General features: G+C 28.5%; 1 protein-coding gene across 10 annotated transcripts in view; it reads right to left on the bottom strand.

The window, feature by feature from the left end:
• Positions 1 to 5,696: 5,696 nt before the first annotated feature.
• Positions 5,697 to 22,250, bottom strand: part of LOC113555684 (plasma membrane calcium-transporting ATPase 3) — a 63,588-nt gene continuing 47,034 nt past the window's right edge. For 4 of the 10 annotated variants that reach the window (XM_026960185.1, XM_026960183.1, XM_026960186.1 and 1 more), the window contains exons 16-17: positions 20,648 to 20,716; positions 5,697 to 7,406 (exon numbers count right to left, since the gene is read on the bottom strand). In XM_026960185.1, coding sequence (XP_026815986.1) covers positions 7,137 to 7,406; positions 20,648 to 20,716 — 339 coding nt within the window. In that variant the 3' untranslated portion in view covers positions 5,697 to 7,136. Of the gene's footprint in view, positions 7,407 to 10,760; positions 12,011 to 15,602; positions 17,537 to 20,647; positions 20,717 to 22,250 lie in introns of those variants that run through there. The other 6 variants (XM_026960191.1, XM_026960192.1, XM_026960188.1 and 3 more) reach the window with 6 other exon arrangements.

Here is a 22,250-nt window from a genome sequence, read left to right as displayed (position 1 = left end):
AGCATTTACAATTTTGTATTGCTTAATTTTAATAATAAAGTGAATTGATTTATTATCAAGCATGGTATTAATTATCATAATTTTAATTATACGATTTTTTTTATTTATATATCTTTTAATTTTAAATTGAAACATTTTAAATGTTAATACTTTACATTTTACTTATATTTTGCTTTAAAATGAAAACATAAAAAACAGATTATGTTATTACCTTTAATTTTAAATTTGATAAAAGTAAATTTATATACTCTAGTATTTAAACTAACGACACTAAACTAGAACTGCTGTGTACAATTTTGCAGAATTTAACACATGCAGGTGTTGGTGTCCTTTTTACCGTAATATTACATAGGTAAACGCGTGTTAGTTTGACAATATTAACTACAAAAATTGTTCGACTTTTGTAGTCATAAATTTTTTCTTACAGTCGATATAAAAATAATAAGTACTCATTAGGTTTTTTTTTTAAAAAAGAAGTTTGTATCGCTACCGTATATTTTGTGGAGTAAAAGTCTAAATATTTTAAAATATAGATACTCGAGTGCATATATACTAGCGAGTACATAGTACACCTACGTATATATTCCAAAAACTAGTATATAGAAGTATTCATTGCTTAATGCTTGGTGAATCACCCTGTATATTATATTGACGCTGAACAATAACTACCTATAATAATAATTAAACAGCGATACGTATAGTAGTAATGATTTCTTTTCATTGACGTTAAAAAACAATGCTACTTATACCAAGTAGCATGGTATAATGTCGCGTGTGGTAATTAATCTATTTAATACACCTGTATTATATTTATATTCGTCTATTAGTAGACGGTGTATGATACCACACTAATGTGCTACGATCGTATAAGGACTGCAGAAGGTTACATAGTCGTTAAAAGGTCAATATATTAGCACGACAGTATTAGGTATGTATACATGTACACGAGTATATTAAACACAGGTGTCTACGACCGCTGAAAGGGCGGAATAAATAGGAGGTCGGTTTTTCGAGAAGTGGCCGCGTTTTTGCGCCTGTAAATATAAAATGTGTACACATTATATGCAACTTAGAACGGTTGCCGAACAATCGGGCGCTCCATTAATATGCACGCCGCGGGTTTAAGTCATTACTGACGTCGGTCAGACGAAGGACGCCGCGGACTAAACGTTAAATTGTTTCATAACTATAATCAAGGTTCGCAATACGCTCGGTTTTAAAGGGGTTTTGGTTAGGCAATTCTAATGATAAATCGAGAAATAGCAAAATTTGATAATATTGAATTAAGATTGTTTTTACCTTTTTAGCACCAAATCGATATCGTTACTGGTTTAATGTAAGTACATTAAGGGGATTTGATAGTGTTTGTAAATTTTCTAACAAAATAGATCCACTTTATACCTTTTATTGTACCAAATCATCAGATTAAGCATTCGCTATAAAGATAACGACAATTGTATTTTTTTTTAAATTCTTGTTATTATAAAATCTTATTTTTTTCAGAAATCCTATTAAAGTATTTTTAAATTTTGAATATTAAAAAACTTAAAATATTATTAATATTAAAATAGAAAAATGAATGTAAAAGTGTAAGAAAGTAGTTTTAAATATGTTTTTAGAAATTTTATTGGATAAATTGGTTATTTATAACGATCGGAAAAAGATTAATATTATTAACTAAAAAATAATAAAAATTAAATAATTAATGTTCGTGAAGTGCATAATTAGGATTTGCATGCACGTGCAGGAAGGCCCCACAATTTCTTTTAGTCATAATAATATAATAATATTATAATAATCACTTGCTACGCATACATTTACACGACCCGCACACACATAAAATTACCTATTAAGCTCCTTAAAGCCGGTCAGTATCGTATATTGAATAATGCAACCAAATTTTGTTCACACATCTTAGAACTTAATATGTTTCTTTTTTATAGTACGTCGTTGTGGGGTGGACTTTTTTTAAGATTATATTGCATAAAAATACATAATAAATTCGTTATAAAATAGAAAATTATTGTTTTTTTATATCATTACTTAAATTAATTTTCAGTTCTATTTACAACATAAATGAATTAAAATATGGATTTAATAGAAAAAAAATGTGATGACTGATGAGCTTATGAGCGTAACTTTCAAGTTATGACAAAATCTACTGTTTCATCACTTCGCTCTTGAAACTGTTGAATCATTACTTATTGACGATCATAAAATATATATAATAATTTTGAACTTTTAGTAATTTTGGGTTTTAATACATTTATTTATAAGTTTTAATTTTTAAATTACAGTGCCCTCTGCCTCACCACAACGCACTAATTGTTTTTTTCGATCTCTGACCATTGTGCTTGTACAACATATAACATTTATAAAACCAATTTTGTAGTATGTTAGGTTTAATATTTGAGTGAATGAACTTTACTGTTCAATTGTAAAATTTAAAATTAAGAATATTAACTGTTTGTATTTTGGTTTTCGATATTTTAATTTTTATGCAAATTACGAGAAAATAAAATGCCACATTTTAAAAATTCTAATCCACCGTAGAAAATTGATATTATAAAACATATAAATGTTAATACAAATAATTTTTATACTGTCTTTAAAACTTTTTGAATTTTGTTTGATAGTATGGAAATTTATTTGACTTAATAATTTAATTTGCTATTAGTATTATTTTATTATGGTAAGTAAGTTAAATTCTTTCATTTATAAATATTGTTTAATATATATTTAAATTATATTATAATATTATTGTTATTAACTTTTGAGTTAATACCACCTTACCGTAGTAAAGTGTGAATAGGTTTATAGGCAACATAGACCATCATAGTATAAATATATAATACCTTAAAATTAATCTAAAATAATTTATAAAAATAATATTGTGATAGTATAATTTTTAGATTTTATTGTTCTAATATGAATTAATTATGAGGGACAAGGTACTAATTTTTTAAACCTTAGCTATAAATATTAAAGAATTTTGTAAAACACTTCAAATGCATATAAAAATAACTAATAGTATATGGTACTCAGAACGAGGTAGAAATTTAATTGTTTTAAACTTCCAAAAATAAAGATTTATTAGACGAATGAAAGATAGTCTTGACAAGTGAAATGTATCAATAATAAATGTACAGAGAGTTTAAAGTGATTGTGAAAATCACGTTGTTGGAAAAATTTTAGATGAGCATTGTTTTTCTACAATAGTCACTTTAAAAACTCAACATCGGGTGTTACGGAAAAATTGTTAGAGCAAAGTTTTGGAATCAGTTTTAATCGGAAAAAAAATTATTTGTCAAAAAAGGTAAAACGTATTCAGTCGTATTGTAAACGCATTTTAACATCATTACTTCATCATGAAATCTTTGATAAATATATTTATTGAAATGTATCACTTTTAAATATTATCATAGTTTTTTAGCATAGCAATGCTGGGCCTTAATATTTATTATTAAACAACAAAACACAATCAAAGTCAACGCAGTCTTCGTCAATCTCTAATTGCGTTATATTATGATTTATACGTAGCCGGTGTAATGCAATATTATAAGTTATAATATTAAATCTGTTATCATGTATAATGGTAATTAATAAGATAATAAATAACAACAACTGTGATTATTTTATAACGAAATGTTGCTTATATATTGTTGATCGAATGTTTTCTTATACTTCTACGAGGTGTTACTATGTATATACTTTAATAGTTATATATTTTATAGGTATATATTATGTAATATGTATATATACAAACATTATGTATATTATTATAATATTGTACATCACTACGTATGTACGTTAAAATGTCTACACTTCTAACATTTTGAACTGTTTTATCATCAGAAAAAAAAATTAAATACAAAATTTAAATTGCATTTTATTTTGACATCCATTTGGGCCGTCTACAAAGTACATATTATATATTTTGGCGCACTTAAATATATACTTATTATAGCTTCCAACGAGTACGTTGCTACTGCATAATAATAAACATTTACTTATATAATATAATATACGATATTAAATTAATTAATTATTTAAATCATACGTGTAATTAATATTGTATTTAAGTATAATAAGGCGAACGCAATACTCCAGAATGTTCCAGCAGTAATATTATCATCGATATGCGAAAACAAAAAAAAACAAAATTAATATTAATTAAACTACAGTTATAACAATACATAAAGTAATATTAAGTATATTATATGTATATATATATATATATATATTTAGTAACGGACCCGAAACAATTAACATGGCACCAACAACGGTAAAACGTTGACGTTGTGTGTGTATATATTGTATATTATATAATATCGACATACCTAAATCTGGTCAACATTGCAATCATTGGCTAATAGCTTCTAATTATTACGATTTGTATTCCCACCCGAGACCCAAACGCGACACGATCGACAGCCATCGGTATATATTTTTGTTAAATCTATCAAAATCATGCAATGCAAAACACAGTATAATAATATGATGGATATTATCATGGGAATGGTAGTAATAATTGCAGCAGAATTTTTTTTTTTTAGAATGGTTTATCTCAACTTTCGAATACGTAAGTAAGTCGAAAATCAACGAATTGCCAACTCGGATGTGTTATCCCGTCGTCTATGAAAATTGTTTTCATTTTTAAATGTTCGTCTAATTATTAACGCGGCAGTGTTAGAGACGACATACAATATATTCACCAGGTTGCCCCATGCTCCTCCCCCCAACTCAACTACAACCATCAAGGCCGATAATTTATTATTTATTACGAGGAAACGACGGCGAATAAATTGAATCTGATTATACTCGTATATAATATTATAGCCATGTAAAAGTAATAAAAAATTCCTTTTCATCACCCGTAAAATAACACGGGGAGGGACAGCTACACCTATGTGTATGAATCGATACGTTCTAAGGCTATCTCCCCTCATCCCCCATAAAGCATACGAAGGTGAAACTATTCGTTTCGGTGGCCATAGAAGCGCAACAAAATTAATAGGTAGGCTAAGAAAAAATAGGCCGGACCGTCGACGGTACGCGGGTAAAGTATCTATTATATATAATATATATATATCTATCTATACATTATATATCTAAATATTAATATACAATATGATAACCATGTGGTAAATGTTGAGCCAATTAGTTTCAAAACTTACTACTTAACACTATACATATACATATATACACACACAAATATATATATATATATATTTAAAACGAGACGCCTTTAACATTATACTATTATAATATTAGTGTACGTTATGTAATGTTATTGTATACATGACTATACATCAAATTTACATAATCATTCTGGAGTATTTTTTTAAAACTTTTTATTATTATTAATACGAAAAGCGTCGTATGGTTCGTTTCCGACTCCGTGTTGCTAATAAAATAAACTACACGTGAAATAACAATAATATATCATATCAAAAGTATTAATATATACATATTACGCTTAACGAAAACATAGGTAATAATAATATTTTAATCGAATATTAATTAAAATGATTTTGAAAAAAAAAATAAAGAAAACACTATAATATTATATATATGTACACAAAACAAATAATATTACGTTAAGTATAAAAAAAAAAAATTAAAACTACAAAACTACAAAACTAATATTTTAAAACTTTTTTTGTTTGATCGAAATACTTCTAAAATATTATTATTTTATTTTTATTATTACCAACGAAATAAATGTAATGATAGGGATATATAATATTATGTATACAAATACACGGCATTATATATGCGATATAATTGTGGATTAACAATATAATATAGTAGTAGATTTATTTATGTATTTAAGAGAACACATTCCGAGAGTTTCTACAATGCGTCGATAATAAAAAATGTTTAGTATTTATGATAAATGCAACGTCGGCGGCAGTATATATATAAATAGCATATATATTATATATTATATAAATCGTGTTCCGAAGTCAGTTATTATTGATATCATTATTATTGTTATTATTATTATTAATTTTATTTTTGTTTTTTTAACGATGCTTAGGTAATGCCATTTACGAGAATTAGCGAAAGGAACACACACAACACACTTATCGTAATATATAATATCATAGAGTAGAACTTAGTCAAAAAGGGCACAGAGAAAAAAAAGAATATAATATTAAAATTATATCACCATACGGCATTTGGTTAATTTTTTGTAATATTTTGTACTTTGCGATGTACACACGGGGGAGCTGCTCAAACGCTTGATCAATACAACAATACTATTAGAATAAACAATATTATTACGACGAACGGACAAGTCGGAATGGTATAATAGTTGCAGATTTGATTAAATTAAATTGTTTATTATTCGTACTCACGATAAAACTAGGTATATGACGAATCAACGATATAAGCTAACCCTCCTATGCCGCGCGGCAAATATAATATATAACGTGACGATAATAATAATATAATACGTGTATATAATAATAAATGTACGTAATACGTTTAATATTTCAATAATATTATAAACTATTGTTGTTTGTATAAGGCACGTAACGAGTTTTTAGTTGAAATTAAAATATTAGCAATACGTATATTTCATAATGAATATACAGCACGCATATTATTATACTATCGTATCATATAAATATAGGTGATGTGAATATTAAACAACAACGACGTTTGTTGACGTACTTGGTTTGGGGGATTTGTTTTTTGTTTATTATTAGTAGTAGTATATAGAAGTGGAACGAATAAAATGGCGAGCTAGTTTATCGCGCGACACGGCAAAATTCGGAGGATTAAAATCATAAAATTATGTCGATTAAAATAAAACGCTTAGTGATCCTCAAATAAATTTAAGGTCTCAAAAAAAAAAAATAATAATAATAATAATAACGAGTTAACTGCTGGACGGTAAATATATATATATATATGATATTATATGTACCGACTGTGAATGAAAAATGAAAAATTCACTACAAGAAATGATAAAAAGCTCGTGTGTGATTTGGTACGAGAGGGAGGAAACGAACGAATCGATTTCGATAATGTTTAGGTATAAATGTCGTATTTTTCGCCCGACGAAAAGAAAATGTAAAATAATAATAATAATAATAATAATAATAATTAGTAATAAAAATAATTTACACGGCCGTTTCCGTGTGGCTGTGTGACGATAGACGTTCGACGTCGATGTGGGGGACGCTGATCGCGTTGTCGCTATCGGCGTATTCGATGGATCCACCTGTGCCAGTGCCGCCGCCACCTCCGCCGCCGGTGTTGGACGACGAACCGCCGCCGCCCGTCGCCGCGGACAGTCTCTTGCTGAAGCACGGCTGTTTGCGCAACACTTCGGCAAGCGACTCGCCGTAACGTGCGTCCAGACCCTGCCGGAAAGCGTTAACCACTCGTATCTGTGGAAATTGTCGGAAAAAAATAGCATTTATATAAATATATATACTACGTAATAAAATATATTACATGTGTACGGTTTTAAAACAATAACGATGGTACGAAAAAAAAAACAAAAATATGATCGCGAGCGTCGTTATTCATATACCTGTGCATTATATTTTATTCCACTTGAATATAATAATTTATCTTAAATTATTATCTACGCGGCGACGACCAAATTAAAACAGAACGGTATTTGCGTTTTTTGAAAACAATAATTTGTATCGTAGTTTTGGATTTTTAGTAAAATAATTATGTTATTGATTATGCAGTTATATAGAATATCGACGCACGCTCGCTTGTGCGTATTAATTGTATAATTAATGTAAAAAAGAACAAAAATTCTAAAAAAAAAAACAAAAAAAACAAAAAAAAAACAAACAAACTATAAAAATTGACTGAGCTCTATTATAATGTCATATAATATAATGTATCGCAATATATATTACGTATTATATAAATGCACCTATGCAGGTAAACAAAAAAAAAAAAAATAATAAAATAATCAGCGCGTGCTCATATAGGCACAAATAATAATGCCACGGCGATTAGATGATGTACACGCAGTATCTACAGGACGCGGTTGTGGTACCGCGACTCCCTCGAAGATTTACCGCACAGGAAATTAAAACAGCAATAATAAGCGGTGACCGGCCGAAACAAGAATTGACGCCGCTTTTTTAAAAATAAAAAACAATAGCCGGCTGGTTCCCGTCGTCGAGAGAACGTACGCCCTGTACATACGCGGAGAACCGTATATTATACTTAGAAAAAAAATACGCATACTATAATATCGTACCTACTATGTACATTATATTATTATATGTAGCCAGGACGTATTAAATGGTATACGCGTAAGCGACGATAATATATAATATAATAATAATTATGTAGGTATCTTATATTATAATACGGCTCGAATGCAGGCGTGTGCGTACGCGAAATATATAATATTAATAAATTTTAATCGTCATCACTACGTTAAATAATAATAGTAATCGTTATAGTATATAATATAGAACAACGACCATAACGCGGTGTGCGAATATAATTTTATATTATAGGTATTAATGATGATGATTACGATGATACATGACGGATGGGTAATAAACGATTGTGTTATAATAATGTTAATTGTAATGAAAAAAAAAAATCAAAACTCAATAACAGCATCAGCGGCGGCGGAGGCGGAGGCGTCGGCAGCGGCAGTATGTATGCATATGTCACATTGTATATATATATATTTTATAATAATATTACGATAATACTACTACACCATAGTGATGATTGTATATTAATATGTAATATGTGTGTTATGAGCGTAAATATAATAATATAAACAAATAGTATAACGATAACAGTAGGCAATCGTAATGATAACTAGTTGTGGACAATAATTGTGAACCGATTAGAACAACACGCTTTGCTGTGATTATGAACAATATATATTATATGTAATACATGTATAAGTATATAATATGTGACGCGCGCGTGTGCAGGCGTATATATATATATATATATATATAAATATGAAAGTATTGGCATGTACATAGCGTACATTGATACGCATATACGCATATAGTGTAATGTCGCACGTATAAGTGTGTACAAAACGATAATGATGACGATTGATGACGACAATGATCAAATGATAGAATAGTTAGCTTGTTAAACGTATGCATATCGTAACCTATTGATGATGATAATGATGATGATGATGAAATGGAACACGCTGGCGAAAACCGGCACGGAAATTAACTGCAAATGATACTCCCGAGGGTGGGGGTTTTTTCCTCACACTTGTCATACATTTTCCCTTGGATTTTTTTTACCCTTAACCCATTCTCCATAGAGCCAGAACGTTTCTACCAACCTTCTTAGATCGGGAGGTATACAAAATCGTTCATGATGCCCCCCCCCCTATTACACAGTGGTAAGTGTACATATATTTTATATTCGCATGTCGACGATCTATGTACACTGTTACACCATTAAAATATGCATATTATTACGATCGAGGGACGTGAACATTATTATTCTACCTAATACATTAAACTGACGGGGAGCTGGGCATGTGATTACTGATTAGCATGCAAAAACGGTATTAGATGTGTATACACGATATGCATGGGTGTATCTGGAGGATTCGTCAATTCAAATAATTCCATCCCCTAGATACACCTTACCCTTAGGTACTAAGGGATACTAAACGTCAAGTATAGTGTTGTACATCACGACACGACACAACGCATTAATGCAAAATGCGGCGATTTTAATCTCCCTCGAGGCTACTACGTAAGTATATATATTACATGATATACTCGGATAAGTGTTATTCATGCAACAAAAGCAATAGTTCAAAGCGACAGCTACACACCATAATAATATTATATTAAGTACGGGTAACATAATGGTTAACGGTAAACAACAGTAGTACAATATATATAAGTAGTCGTACACATGATTATATATGTATATAATATAGTATAGTAGCAGTGATATACAGTAATGATAGTAGTAGTGCGAATGGTATATGTACACACATATATATATATTAAGGTTTTGATAATAATGTTTTAAGGAGTAAAACCAGTTATACGCGCGCATGTGTGAAATTATCATCTCTGTATAATATTATTCACAGGTGGGCGGCGGCGGATGGGGTTGGAGACTTTAGGACCCCGGCCATACGCAAAACAATATAATATATATATCGTTATACTGAATGTTTTAAACACCGTCACATTGAAGGTGTATTGACTGTGTGCACGGAAAAACGAATATAACACGGTAGAGGTTGTAGCGATAATTGTATTGCCGGGGAACGCATGTTACCTGTGTCATCGTAAAACTATTAAACACCATCGCTATAAAAAATAAATTAATCATAATACACACCGTGAGTCATAAATAAAAAAATATTATTATGTCTTAAAATAATATTAATTTGTACGCACAATAAGCGAACACTATGATGAATGACATATCGTCGTGTTCGATGACGGGTCATAGACCAAAGGAGGGCGAAATGATATATTTTATATTATTATAAAAACATTAAAAGTGAATTCCGAGGTGCGTATTATATTCGTCATAGATAATTTAAGAATTTGGTGTTATTTTTGTTTTTTATTATATATTATATTATTTTTCCAGGTGGAGTGATCAGTTTTTACTGTCAACAGCGCAGTTGTTTAAAATAAAATAAAAAATTATTTGTTTCTATATAATTATACATACTATAATTATTTTAATATAGTAATCGCAATAATTTTTATAATAAAAATATGAGTCTTGTAAATGTGTGACGTGTGTAAATTAAATTTAAAAAAAAGGTATTGAACATCGGCAACAACACTATACAAAATAAACACCGTCGTCAACATTATTAAATATTAGGTCCTACTTCATAGGTATAGGTAACAATATTCTCAACAACAACAACGATTCTATTATAACACTAAAAACTATATAAATATAATATATTATATTATGTAATATATACGTACAACTATGTTATAAATTAGTAATACTAAATAACAATATCCGTAACGATTCTAAAAAAAAAAATAATAATAAATAAATAAACAATAATGAAAAATGCTTTCATTATTTACGAGATAATGACGTGTCGTACGACTGACTGATGACGATGAGCAAAAATCGTATTTAAACTTTTAAAATATACGATACGCGTACATGGCGTATACAAGTCATAAAAATACACGCATAATACCTGCCTTACTATACTAACCTAGTATATTGAATACACAATAATAATATTTTATCCTAATCGTATCATATTATTTAACACAATTAAATAAGAATAATGTATTCAATAAACATAGCATCTAGGCGCATTAAATATATATATTATTATAATATATGAGAATAATGATTGTAATGACGTTACACGTAACAATAATAATAACTTCGACGACGACAAAATAATAAGAAAAAACATCATCAACGAGAACACGTGACACTATAATATAATATATTATAATAATATTGTATATCATATCTATATTTGTACAACAAATATAAATATCATGTTCTCTGCTGATTTTTTGCACTCAACCACTATACACGCGCAAAAACTAATCGTTTTGTAAGTCTAATAATAATAATAATAATAATAATAATAATAATAATAATAATAATAATAGTAATAATAATATTATATGTATTATACGGTACAACAGGTTATAATAATAATAATTTAATAATACATATTGTCGCCGAGGAAAGATTTTACCTACAAAAAAACTAGATAAATAATAGTAATAATAATAATAACCTTAATTAAACTGTAATAATCATATTAATATGTTAAAATTAGACGATCACACCTATTTTATTGTTATACTGTAGTAAAAAAAGCAGCAGCCACAGCACGGACGTGTGTACATGGGGCGTTAGCTACTGCGGGACACACACACATGCGGGCGCGCGCTCGCGGTTTTTATCGGTATGTATCGGAATCCTGAGGTGACGTCGAGCGCGTGTGTCGAGTCGGCAGTTGTCTTGTTCAAACTTGTATTTTATTATTCTTCACGGCCACCTTTGAACAAAATCAATAATCGCCACAAAAAAAAAAATTGGATTTGTGTAAATTATTATTGAAAGTGAACAAGAATAGAAAAAAAATAGTGCATAGTATTATTGTATTATTGATATAGTAATCAACAACACTATGCACAAAAAACGGGAGGAAAGAGCAACTGCAGCGGAGACTCAGTTTAGAGCAGCATCACCACCATACTTTTTATTTTATGCCGGGCATACACGAAAATGCAATGAATAGTAATATCCAAGTAATGTATTAACATTTTTTATAGAGCATTGTTAATAATCATTATGACGTGTTATATCGACGAAATCATATCACAGTAAACGTAAATACACTATACTGTATCATCATATACAGGCGCATATAACACGTATAACCATAATAATATTATGGTATTGTCATATGACATAATATAACATAATATTATGTATAGACCATTGGTGCAACTGCACACTGCATTATGACGTGTATGCGTGTATGGTATATGTTACTGCAGTGATTTGTAGTACGGGAGTATCGATGAAATAATGTCATTTTATACAAGACACAGTGACGTATCGAAATGAACTTAATGGATTTTAAAATAAGATTATTGACGAGTGTCTATGATTGTAATAAATGGATGTATACAATTGGTATTAAAATAATAATAAAATACTGGATTATAGTTAAACATATTTAATATTCACATACTACACGTTACACATGCGCACACATACCACACTCGCTCATCACTACGTTCATCCTCACAATATACTATATTATATACCTATTGCTATCCTTATTTTTTTCAAATCATCATGGTTACGTATAAAACGTATAAGTTCGTATGCAAAAATCGACAGAAGAATTTTAAAAGTCAAAAAACAGTTTCTTTTGATAATAATTAATAAGTAATTAATATAAATTATGTAGCAGAAGAAATAAAAACAACAAATCGCCTAGTAGTATATAATATATTATACATATACATAGTATGTACACATATGGTGAGATTGAAAATAAAGTAAAAAATGCTAACAAGTATAATATATATATAGTAAAAGTAATTTTAAAGGCATCAGTAGCAGCAGCAACACCGAAAAATCAGAGCAACAAAAATGATTAAAAATAATATGGTAATATTATATACCATGACACACAGAATTTGTGATCAATATTATGTTTGAAAGGTACTTAATAAAAAATACGGTCAAATACAATGAAGTTACGAAGATATTAAGAAGAAATATATTATCAATATAGACAACTGAGCATAAAATTTGTTTATGACAAACTATAATAAATATATATCAGTATAAAATAACTCTATAATATTATATACTACTATTATGATGACTATTATATCATCAGTAATGTGACAATAAATTACTTATTAAAAAATAAATTGCCGAAACCAACACACCAAATACAACGAGATATAGATCGTTAAGTATACGCTTAATAAAAAATAAAACAAACAAAGCTTTTCACGCAATATACTACTCTGTAAATTTGATAGGATTTATTATTAAATTATTATAAAAAATAAGAGTAACTAGAACACATCAATGGAGATTTAATTAGTTAATAATTCAATAGAGTTTAATGTTATTAGTTATTATATATTATATAATATTATATTATATGAACAATTGTTATATTATATTGTAATATAATATTGATAGTAATCGGATATATTACGTTTTTTAGATCAAATAATTATAGAACGAATCAATATAATGGAAACTGAGCGACAGGTATGACAACGACGAGATTTGTAATAATAATCGTTTGATTTAAAATAAAAACAATACGACTACAGTAAATAGAATAAGCGGGGGAGGAAAGAAAACAAATTACGGTAAGGTTAAAAATATATCAAATGAGCACTACCAACAAGTATATTATTATTATATAGCCATAATATTACTCTTAGAAAAAAAAAACATGAAGATTTAAATACATATACTACAATAACAAAATATTCTAGTGCTGCTGCGGCGGCGGTTGGATAGTGTGTATAAATGAGAAATATATTATATACATAGCATGTATAAATATAATATATTATATGATAATGATGATGATGATGATGTAATATTTGCATGCACGAAAATACGAGAAAACAAAAATTAAGACAACACAATAAGTATTTCTTATGTTTCGTGATTTTGTTTTAAAAATAATTGTTTTGTACAGAACAATTTAATAGGTCCCTATTATATTTTACAATTATTATCGTGCAGTAATGTTTCGTAATATAATATAATATGATCGATGCGCGCGTGTGTTATTTTAGTAATTATTCTCCAATCAATTAAAACCTCCGAAAGCTATAATATTATATAGTAGTAGGTAACATGATCAAAATTTGTTTTTACCCTGCAGACTTACACACAATTACCTAAAAAAATCATGAAATAAACTGAGTCATTTCTTGAACATATAAATTAGTGACTGTTTTATAATCATTCACTAGCAGATTACGTTAATTTAATAAAATAATTATAAGTTTATAGGCATACGATAAATAATTAGGTACCTATACTATCTTTAAAAGCCACTCCGGCAATGAATTTTTGGAATAGCGTACTTAAACTTAAAAAATATAAACCAAAATGCGCGGGTACGACACGCATTCATATTAAACAAACCTTAAAAGGATTTAGTTTTTTTAATATTTTGTTTGTGTTGCAGCGAAATGTAATAATCTAGTCATTGATAATATACACATAAATGTGTTTATATATTTAAATCAAAATAAACAATGCGTGTCATGTAGATACGCAAGTAAAGCAGATTAATAATATTAATTATAATAATAAGTAACCTAAAACACGCACACAAACAAAATATGTCTAAACAGTATTAATTATTATGTTTAAAAACACTAATTATAATTAAACACGCTGTCTCACGCGCTCACACACATTATACAACTCAACGATGATGTTAATAAATAAAAGTAACTATAGAATATTTTGTTCTATTGTTGTTTTTCCTATATATAAATATATATATATAACACAATAATATTAGTTTATGCAAATTGTTAGGTCTATAAACAAACTCGACAGAGAATTTAATGTGGTAACTATTTTAATTTTCGCGATCTATTGGCTACAAAATAAGTTCACGATAAAATAAGAAGAATAAAAATGTTAAAGATAAATTAAATTACTGGACCATTTTAAAAGTATTACATTATTACAAGTAAGTGAGCTGCTGTAAACTAGATAGAAACATAACACATTTAATTTTTAACATACTTGGGAGTGTATACGTGTAATATAGTTGCCGTTTTTAATACGTGCGATGGACATTTTCTTCGACACTCATTGCAGTTGACGCTGCTCTTGCAGTTTTAAATTATCTGTTTTATCCGTTTGTGGCATACTTCATTTCATCTGTATCCATTTGTTGCCGATATACCAATAAATTGTTGGTGTACGTATATTATATAAATGTATTGTAATATAAAATGGTGTATAAATTTAAAATAATATCATTTAAATAAACTTAACGATAATAATATCGCTGTGCACTTTTATTTTTTTCAATATAAAACAGAAACATTGTTTCATTATTTATTCACGGAATCCACCTATATAATAATATAATAATCAACTATATTATATAATAGCAAGCGTTTATCTACACTATATAATTATAATTAATTTGAAAATCGGTATAAGTAAACACTAAATAAAGAAGAGTACTATATAATGCTCTGCGGTGGTGACTAGATCGACAAACAATAAAAACTCTATTCAATAATATAATATAATGTAATAATAATAATAATAATAATAATAATAATAATAATAATAAGTATAATAAATACTTTCATTTGAAGATAAGTAATAGTAAATTGTACATAAAATCTAAACAGCCATTTATTCCCCTTCCTCACCATCATTACTTATTATAACCATTGTTATAATTAATAATGTTTGTTGGCAGCGAGAACATATTATAATCTCTTAATTTTTAAAACATTTGTTATTAATATAATTAATAAAGCGTTAGTTAAGTATAAATTAATTTTTTTTATTACTAAAATAATAGTTAAATGGATTTGAGCCCACGTTAGTTACAACTTACACCAATTAAATATTTTTAACATCTAGAAGTAGTTGGAATTGGAACGTTCATTAAATTGAATTCTGCCGAAAATGTAAATTACAGATTAGCACATTTTAAGTATTATATACGCACAATACAATAAAAACATCGAATAGCGATACCTATTGTGTATGTATTTGTTAAGTACCTATTACCTATATTAATAGTGGCATTGGATTGGTCAAATGGCTCACGATTATCATTACATATATTAATAGGGAACGTACGGTCTCATTATTAGAATATCGAAACAGAAATATTGTCATGGTGTATCTTTAAGAGCCAGCTTATACAATAATACTTTATTACGTTATTCGAACAAGTAAACGATCGCTTCCGCCGCAGAATAATTCCAAAAATTCATATTATAATACCTACGATAATATATTAGCATAAGCAATATATGTATTAAGTGCACATCGATGTGCGTACAGTCTTAAAGTCCCGGTTAAGGATCGAGGACGAATTTAAATTTAACGAGATTGGACCGAGACTTTTGAAATTAATTTATGGTGAGTACCTACATTTTTATACTTGATTCAATAGTTGTATCGAAACAAGGTAAACGTGCACGCGGTTAAGTAAGCTTAGATTGTGAATTAGGTGGTCTCAGATTTTGTCGATATTTTCATCTCCTCGGTGAGATAGTGGTGTATGCGAATTATGTTCAAATACTTCGCTAATAGTTGCCTCAATGCGCTGGCGAATAAAATATTACGATCATGGAATATGTCTACTAAAAAGGTGATGAAGTCTAATATTATATACTGCTGCCGATTGTCATATTATTTAATGGTGTGTTGTATTAAACGACAGTTTGGAAATAAAAGAATAAAAACATTAATCAAACGCATCCTTGCGTGTAAAAAGATGAAGAATAAGAAGAGCAATCGAAAGAATTTCACTGATTTTTTTTTTGACGACATTGCAGCAAAAACACTACTAAAATTATAGAAGTCGTCAAAGAAGGGTAGTTAAAATTTGCTGTGATACTATCAACGCAATAACGATGATGACATAATAATATTAATAATAACCATACATAACTACTATTACAAGTATAACAAGAACAAGAAGAACAAGAACAACAAAAACCACCAACAGCGGCGGCTTTAGACCGAGTGAAAAAAATATTAACAATAATCAATAAATGTAAAGTATAATAATAATAATAATAATAATAATAATAATAATAATAATATTATCGCGTTTGAGTTTCAAGAGAGATGTTTCGCGTCTATTATTATGTATTATAAAATTAATTATAATAATAATTTTACATTTAAATAATAATAATAATAATAATAATAATAATAATATCGCGGTATTTATCGATTAACGTGTGTGTGGTGCCTTGTGTCCGAGACGAACAACAACAACCGGTCAAACCATTTGACCTTGCCACATTCTCTGAAAAGAAATACGTGTGCGTTACAATATTTTAAATCCAACGTAATCGAAAAAAAATTTAAGTGCAAACCAAAAGAAAAAAAATCAATATATATAATATATATATAAAAAAAAAATTATCCACACACATTATTCGCATTACTCATCGCATAAGCCGCAGTGAAATTGCTTTCCACTGAAAAACAAATAGTCCTTCGAGGAAACCTCAAAATCGAGCAGCCAATTGTTAAACATTACGTATATTGATCATCTCGAAAGTACAATAATTATTATATGAAAGCATGAAATCACGCGTGTAATCTTAAAAAAAAAATCCACACCCATACATCATACAAACACGCGTAAAACACACACACATGACACACACACACGCAAAACTTACACACACATAAATACCGAACAAAAATCAAAATCCAAACAACGTTATTATTATTATTATTATTATTATTAAACATACCTAATTATTAATAGATATATAATACTATGTATTATTATTATTATTATATTATTAATGACTTGGCCGATTCCTTAAACGGAATATATTACAAAATAAATTATTGTGTTAAGTAATTTTGAGTAGGTAATATTAAGCGGCGACACCAGCGATAATAATTACAAGATATAATCATTATACATTATACTATATATATTAGGTTTACTAATATATACCCTTACCTCGAGTGCGGGTGGCGTTTGTTGCAATGCCCCTTAAATACAGCGGCATCTGGATTTTTTAAATTTTTTTTATCATCTATTATATTTATATCGTAACCCAGAATATTGTACCAAACAATAAATATGTGTAAATTTATTTTATATATTATTATCATTACATATTGAAATATAAAACCATTATAATTATATGTGTATAACGCAAAACAACGACGAAAAACGTCGTTCAATCAATTCCTATCACATTACCATCAATAAGTATATTTATACATAATATATAAATATATGTATCATCACACACGCGCGCGTACGCGCTTTCGCGTTAAATATACCTGAACACTACTACTATATATATTTTGATTTAATAATAATAATAATAATAACGAAAATAATTGTATATTATTTTGTTGAATAATAAATAAATATATGTATTATATAGGTAATAATATGTCAAGAAGATATTAAAAGGCAGTAAACGCACACGCATACACGCACATACACACACGCACACACAACTCCCGCACACACACTTTAACGTGACGGCTATTGACAATGTATGAAAATTGCATTTAGAATGAAAAAATTCGACGATTCATTGTCTCCGACGTAAAGTGCGCATGGGAAAATAAGAATTTAGTATACATAGAGTATTACAAATAAAAAAGCCGAGCAAGCCACTTATCAAGTACAATAATGACAACAACCGATACCAAAAGCTGTATAAAGAAAAAAACAAAAATAAAAACAACACACCGTGCAAAAATAAAATTTCAAAAATAAATCTAAAGGGATCAAGGATCGGGTCAGCAGTAGCAGCAGCATTAGTTTATAATATAGTCATCATTGTTATGCATAATAATTGTACTATATTATAAAATCATAAAATATATATATATTCTATGATAACATTTTATATTTGTATTACTTTTTCTCGACTACTACTACTACCACTACTATTACTACTTCTACTACTAATATTACTACTACTACCACTACCACTATTACTTGTTTGAATGGTCATAATAATTAACAATATTGTATATTGTACTCAAATATATCAGAGATAGGACATTATTAGTACATTTTCAATTTTTGAATATTTAAAACAAGACTATAACACATGCCAACACACGCTCCTGATTTTGGGTTCTCGTATCGTCTGTCATGCGCTCAACACTATATATTTAACATAAGCAAATACAACCAAACCTGTAGGCTACCTCTGAAATTGTTATTTTAAGCGAATCACGCGTAGGTTTAATTTACTTTAAAATGAAATTGTAGAAAGGTCATTGACAATATAGCAGGTGGATTTACGCACATACGCGTTAATATTTGTCAAGTCCACTCCACGTTTAATTTTGACCTTATAGAATAAAGATAATACATTTTATATTTCGCGCATAGACGATATTTTAGTAAGAACAAATCAGTGCGCGTGGCATCAGTTTGTAATAATTTCAGAGAAAATGTTTGAAATTGAAATTGGATTATTTTACATTTTTAACGATTGCTCGAATAGTCCCATCACAAATAATATCATGAATACAATTGAAGTTTTTTTAAGAATTTTTTTTTTAAATTAATTTTAACACCGAGGGATAACCAATTGACCCGTCTACTATGGAGTGAGAACACGACCAAGATTGCACACAAAAATACCAGACAAAATATAAATCAACTCTTTTTCACGCACACGCACACACACACGCACGCACATGAGCACTCACACGCCAGCCTTATAATACTTAAGTTAATGGAATAATGTTAACAGGAACATGATTATTAAATCGTTAAATTATTAAATTATTAAACATGCAAAAACTCCGAACTCCCCGAACTTCGTTCACTATATCTTTAATGTTTGATTAGTATGCGTGTAATATTTTAATTACTACTTATTAGTGACAATTTTACAGATGTGAATATGAGTTAGTATACCCATCTACTTAAAATAACCATTTGGCACATAAACCCTCCAATACAGTGTAATGAATAATTTTTATCTTATATATAAAGAGCATTCATTTTAACAAATGTATAAAAGTATCATATACCGTAATCATTAATAACCCTAAGTAAATATAAGCACAACATATAGGTTTTCATAGTTACGGTGATACAACAAAATTTAAAGTTTTTGACTTGTATTCACCCTGTACAATCATGGCCGCGTTGCTCTTAGTTAAATTTAGTGAAAATATATATCAACAACAAAATCGACGAAGACAAATGTGCCAAACATGGCGTAAAACATTATTGTAGTGGTAATAGTGGTGGTGGTAATAGTGGTAGTAATAGTAGTAGTAGTAGTAGTAGTAATAGTAATAGTAGCATTAGTAGAAAAAGTAATAGCAGACCAAAATGTAGTAATAACAAACAAACCAAATGAAAACAAGAAAATAAAACAAAATCAGTTTAAGGAAGAAAGCGGCTTACAGCTTGGTCAGTGGAGCTCTTGCTGTATGGGACCGGAATCAAACGTTCTTGCAATTCACCGCCTATCACCTTTAACGTTTAATATTAATTGTATTAGATTAACGAATAATTTTCATCAAAACCACGTTAAATATGTTTTTTCTACCATTGCATTAATAATTTTTACATTATCATAATAATAATAATATATTATTATAATAATTAGACTGACTATTTTCCTGTTATAAATAAAAACATGATATTAAATGTTTAAATTTGATCCATAACAATTACATTTTCATTCCCTGCATATTACACATATCATCATAATGCTATATGATCCATGTTAAAACTGGCAGTATATATTATAAACTATAGTGAGGATGAATGAAATGTATGTAGCATAAAGGTTGAAAAAATGCGATAGAAATAATGAAGATAACCACCAAGTGCGCGTATACGCATACCAAACCAAATCAATATTACCGCCGCATCACCAATAATAATAATAATAATAATAATAATAAAAAAGCCCTATTTTCAAAAACATCGTATACAGACAATACACAGAGATCAAAAACCCAAAGCAGCCACCAGTTTGACATCACCGTCAATACAACCTAAAGATTAAGCTGGAGTTATGAGATTATTGTATATTTTTTAAATGCAAACTGTTTGTAGTCTTATATAAACTATGTGAGTATTCCGTTTTTCATCAAATATTAGTACACCAGAGTTTAAAAAACAAAATCTATATCCTACAAGAAATACACGCAATAATCGACGTGGTAGATATTCAAAAATAAACAAAATACCTAAGAAATATAATATAATGATTATTGTGACATACAGTATGTGACATAATAAGCCTGTTCTTTTTCACATAATTTGAATCACGACCGGACAAGCCATACGTTTTTAGTTATTATCGGCGTTATTTCCCTTGCGAAGCTACACCGCTTATTTCGCAATATTAAGATAATTTTGACACCTCACGCTGAGGCCCAAGTAAAAATACTGATAATACATAATTTATTATATAATATTGGTGTGCAAGAATTAACGTATAATGCCCGGTATTCGGCAAGAGCAAAATAACAACAACAACAACAACAACAACAACAACAACAACAACAATAATAATAATAATATAAGTATCATAATCACGTATGTGCACAAAAGTTTGTGATTATAAGTAAGTATATATTATATATAATGTGTAAATAGATAATAAACAAGGTATAGACATACGGAGACAGAGAAATAAGAGTGACAGAGTGAAAGAGAGTGAGCGAGAGAGCCAGACATCAAACAATATATATAATAATACATTAAACGATAGCTATTAGCGCAGGCGAATTTACCTAAGTAAATATACGGCACATTATTAAATAGTAAAATAATAATAAAATAAAATAATAATAGTAACAATATAAATAAAAATATGTAAATAATACGTATGGTATAATTTTGCCTTAGCAACCTACTCACATATTATATTGACATGATAGTAAATGTAAATTGTGTTAGTAAAACCCGATTGGCGTTTTTTGTTAGTACGAGTAGCATGGTATTATGATTAAGAAGAATATTGTTTATTAGCGTTAAAGTATTATCACTAAAT

This window comes from Rhopalosiphum maidis, chromosome 3 (assembly GCF_003676215.2).
Source record: "Rhopalosiphum maidis isolate BTI-1 chromosome 3, ASM367621v3, whole genome shotgun sequence".
Taxonomy (NCBI): Eukaryota; Metazoa; Arthropoda; class Insecta; order Hemiptera; family Aphididae; genus Rhopalosiphum; species Rhopalosiphum maidis.
This window is presented reverse-complemented; position numbering and strand designations above follow the sequence as displayed.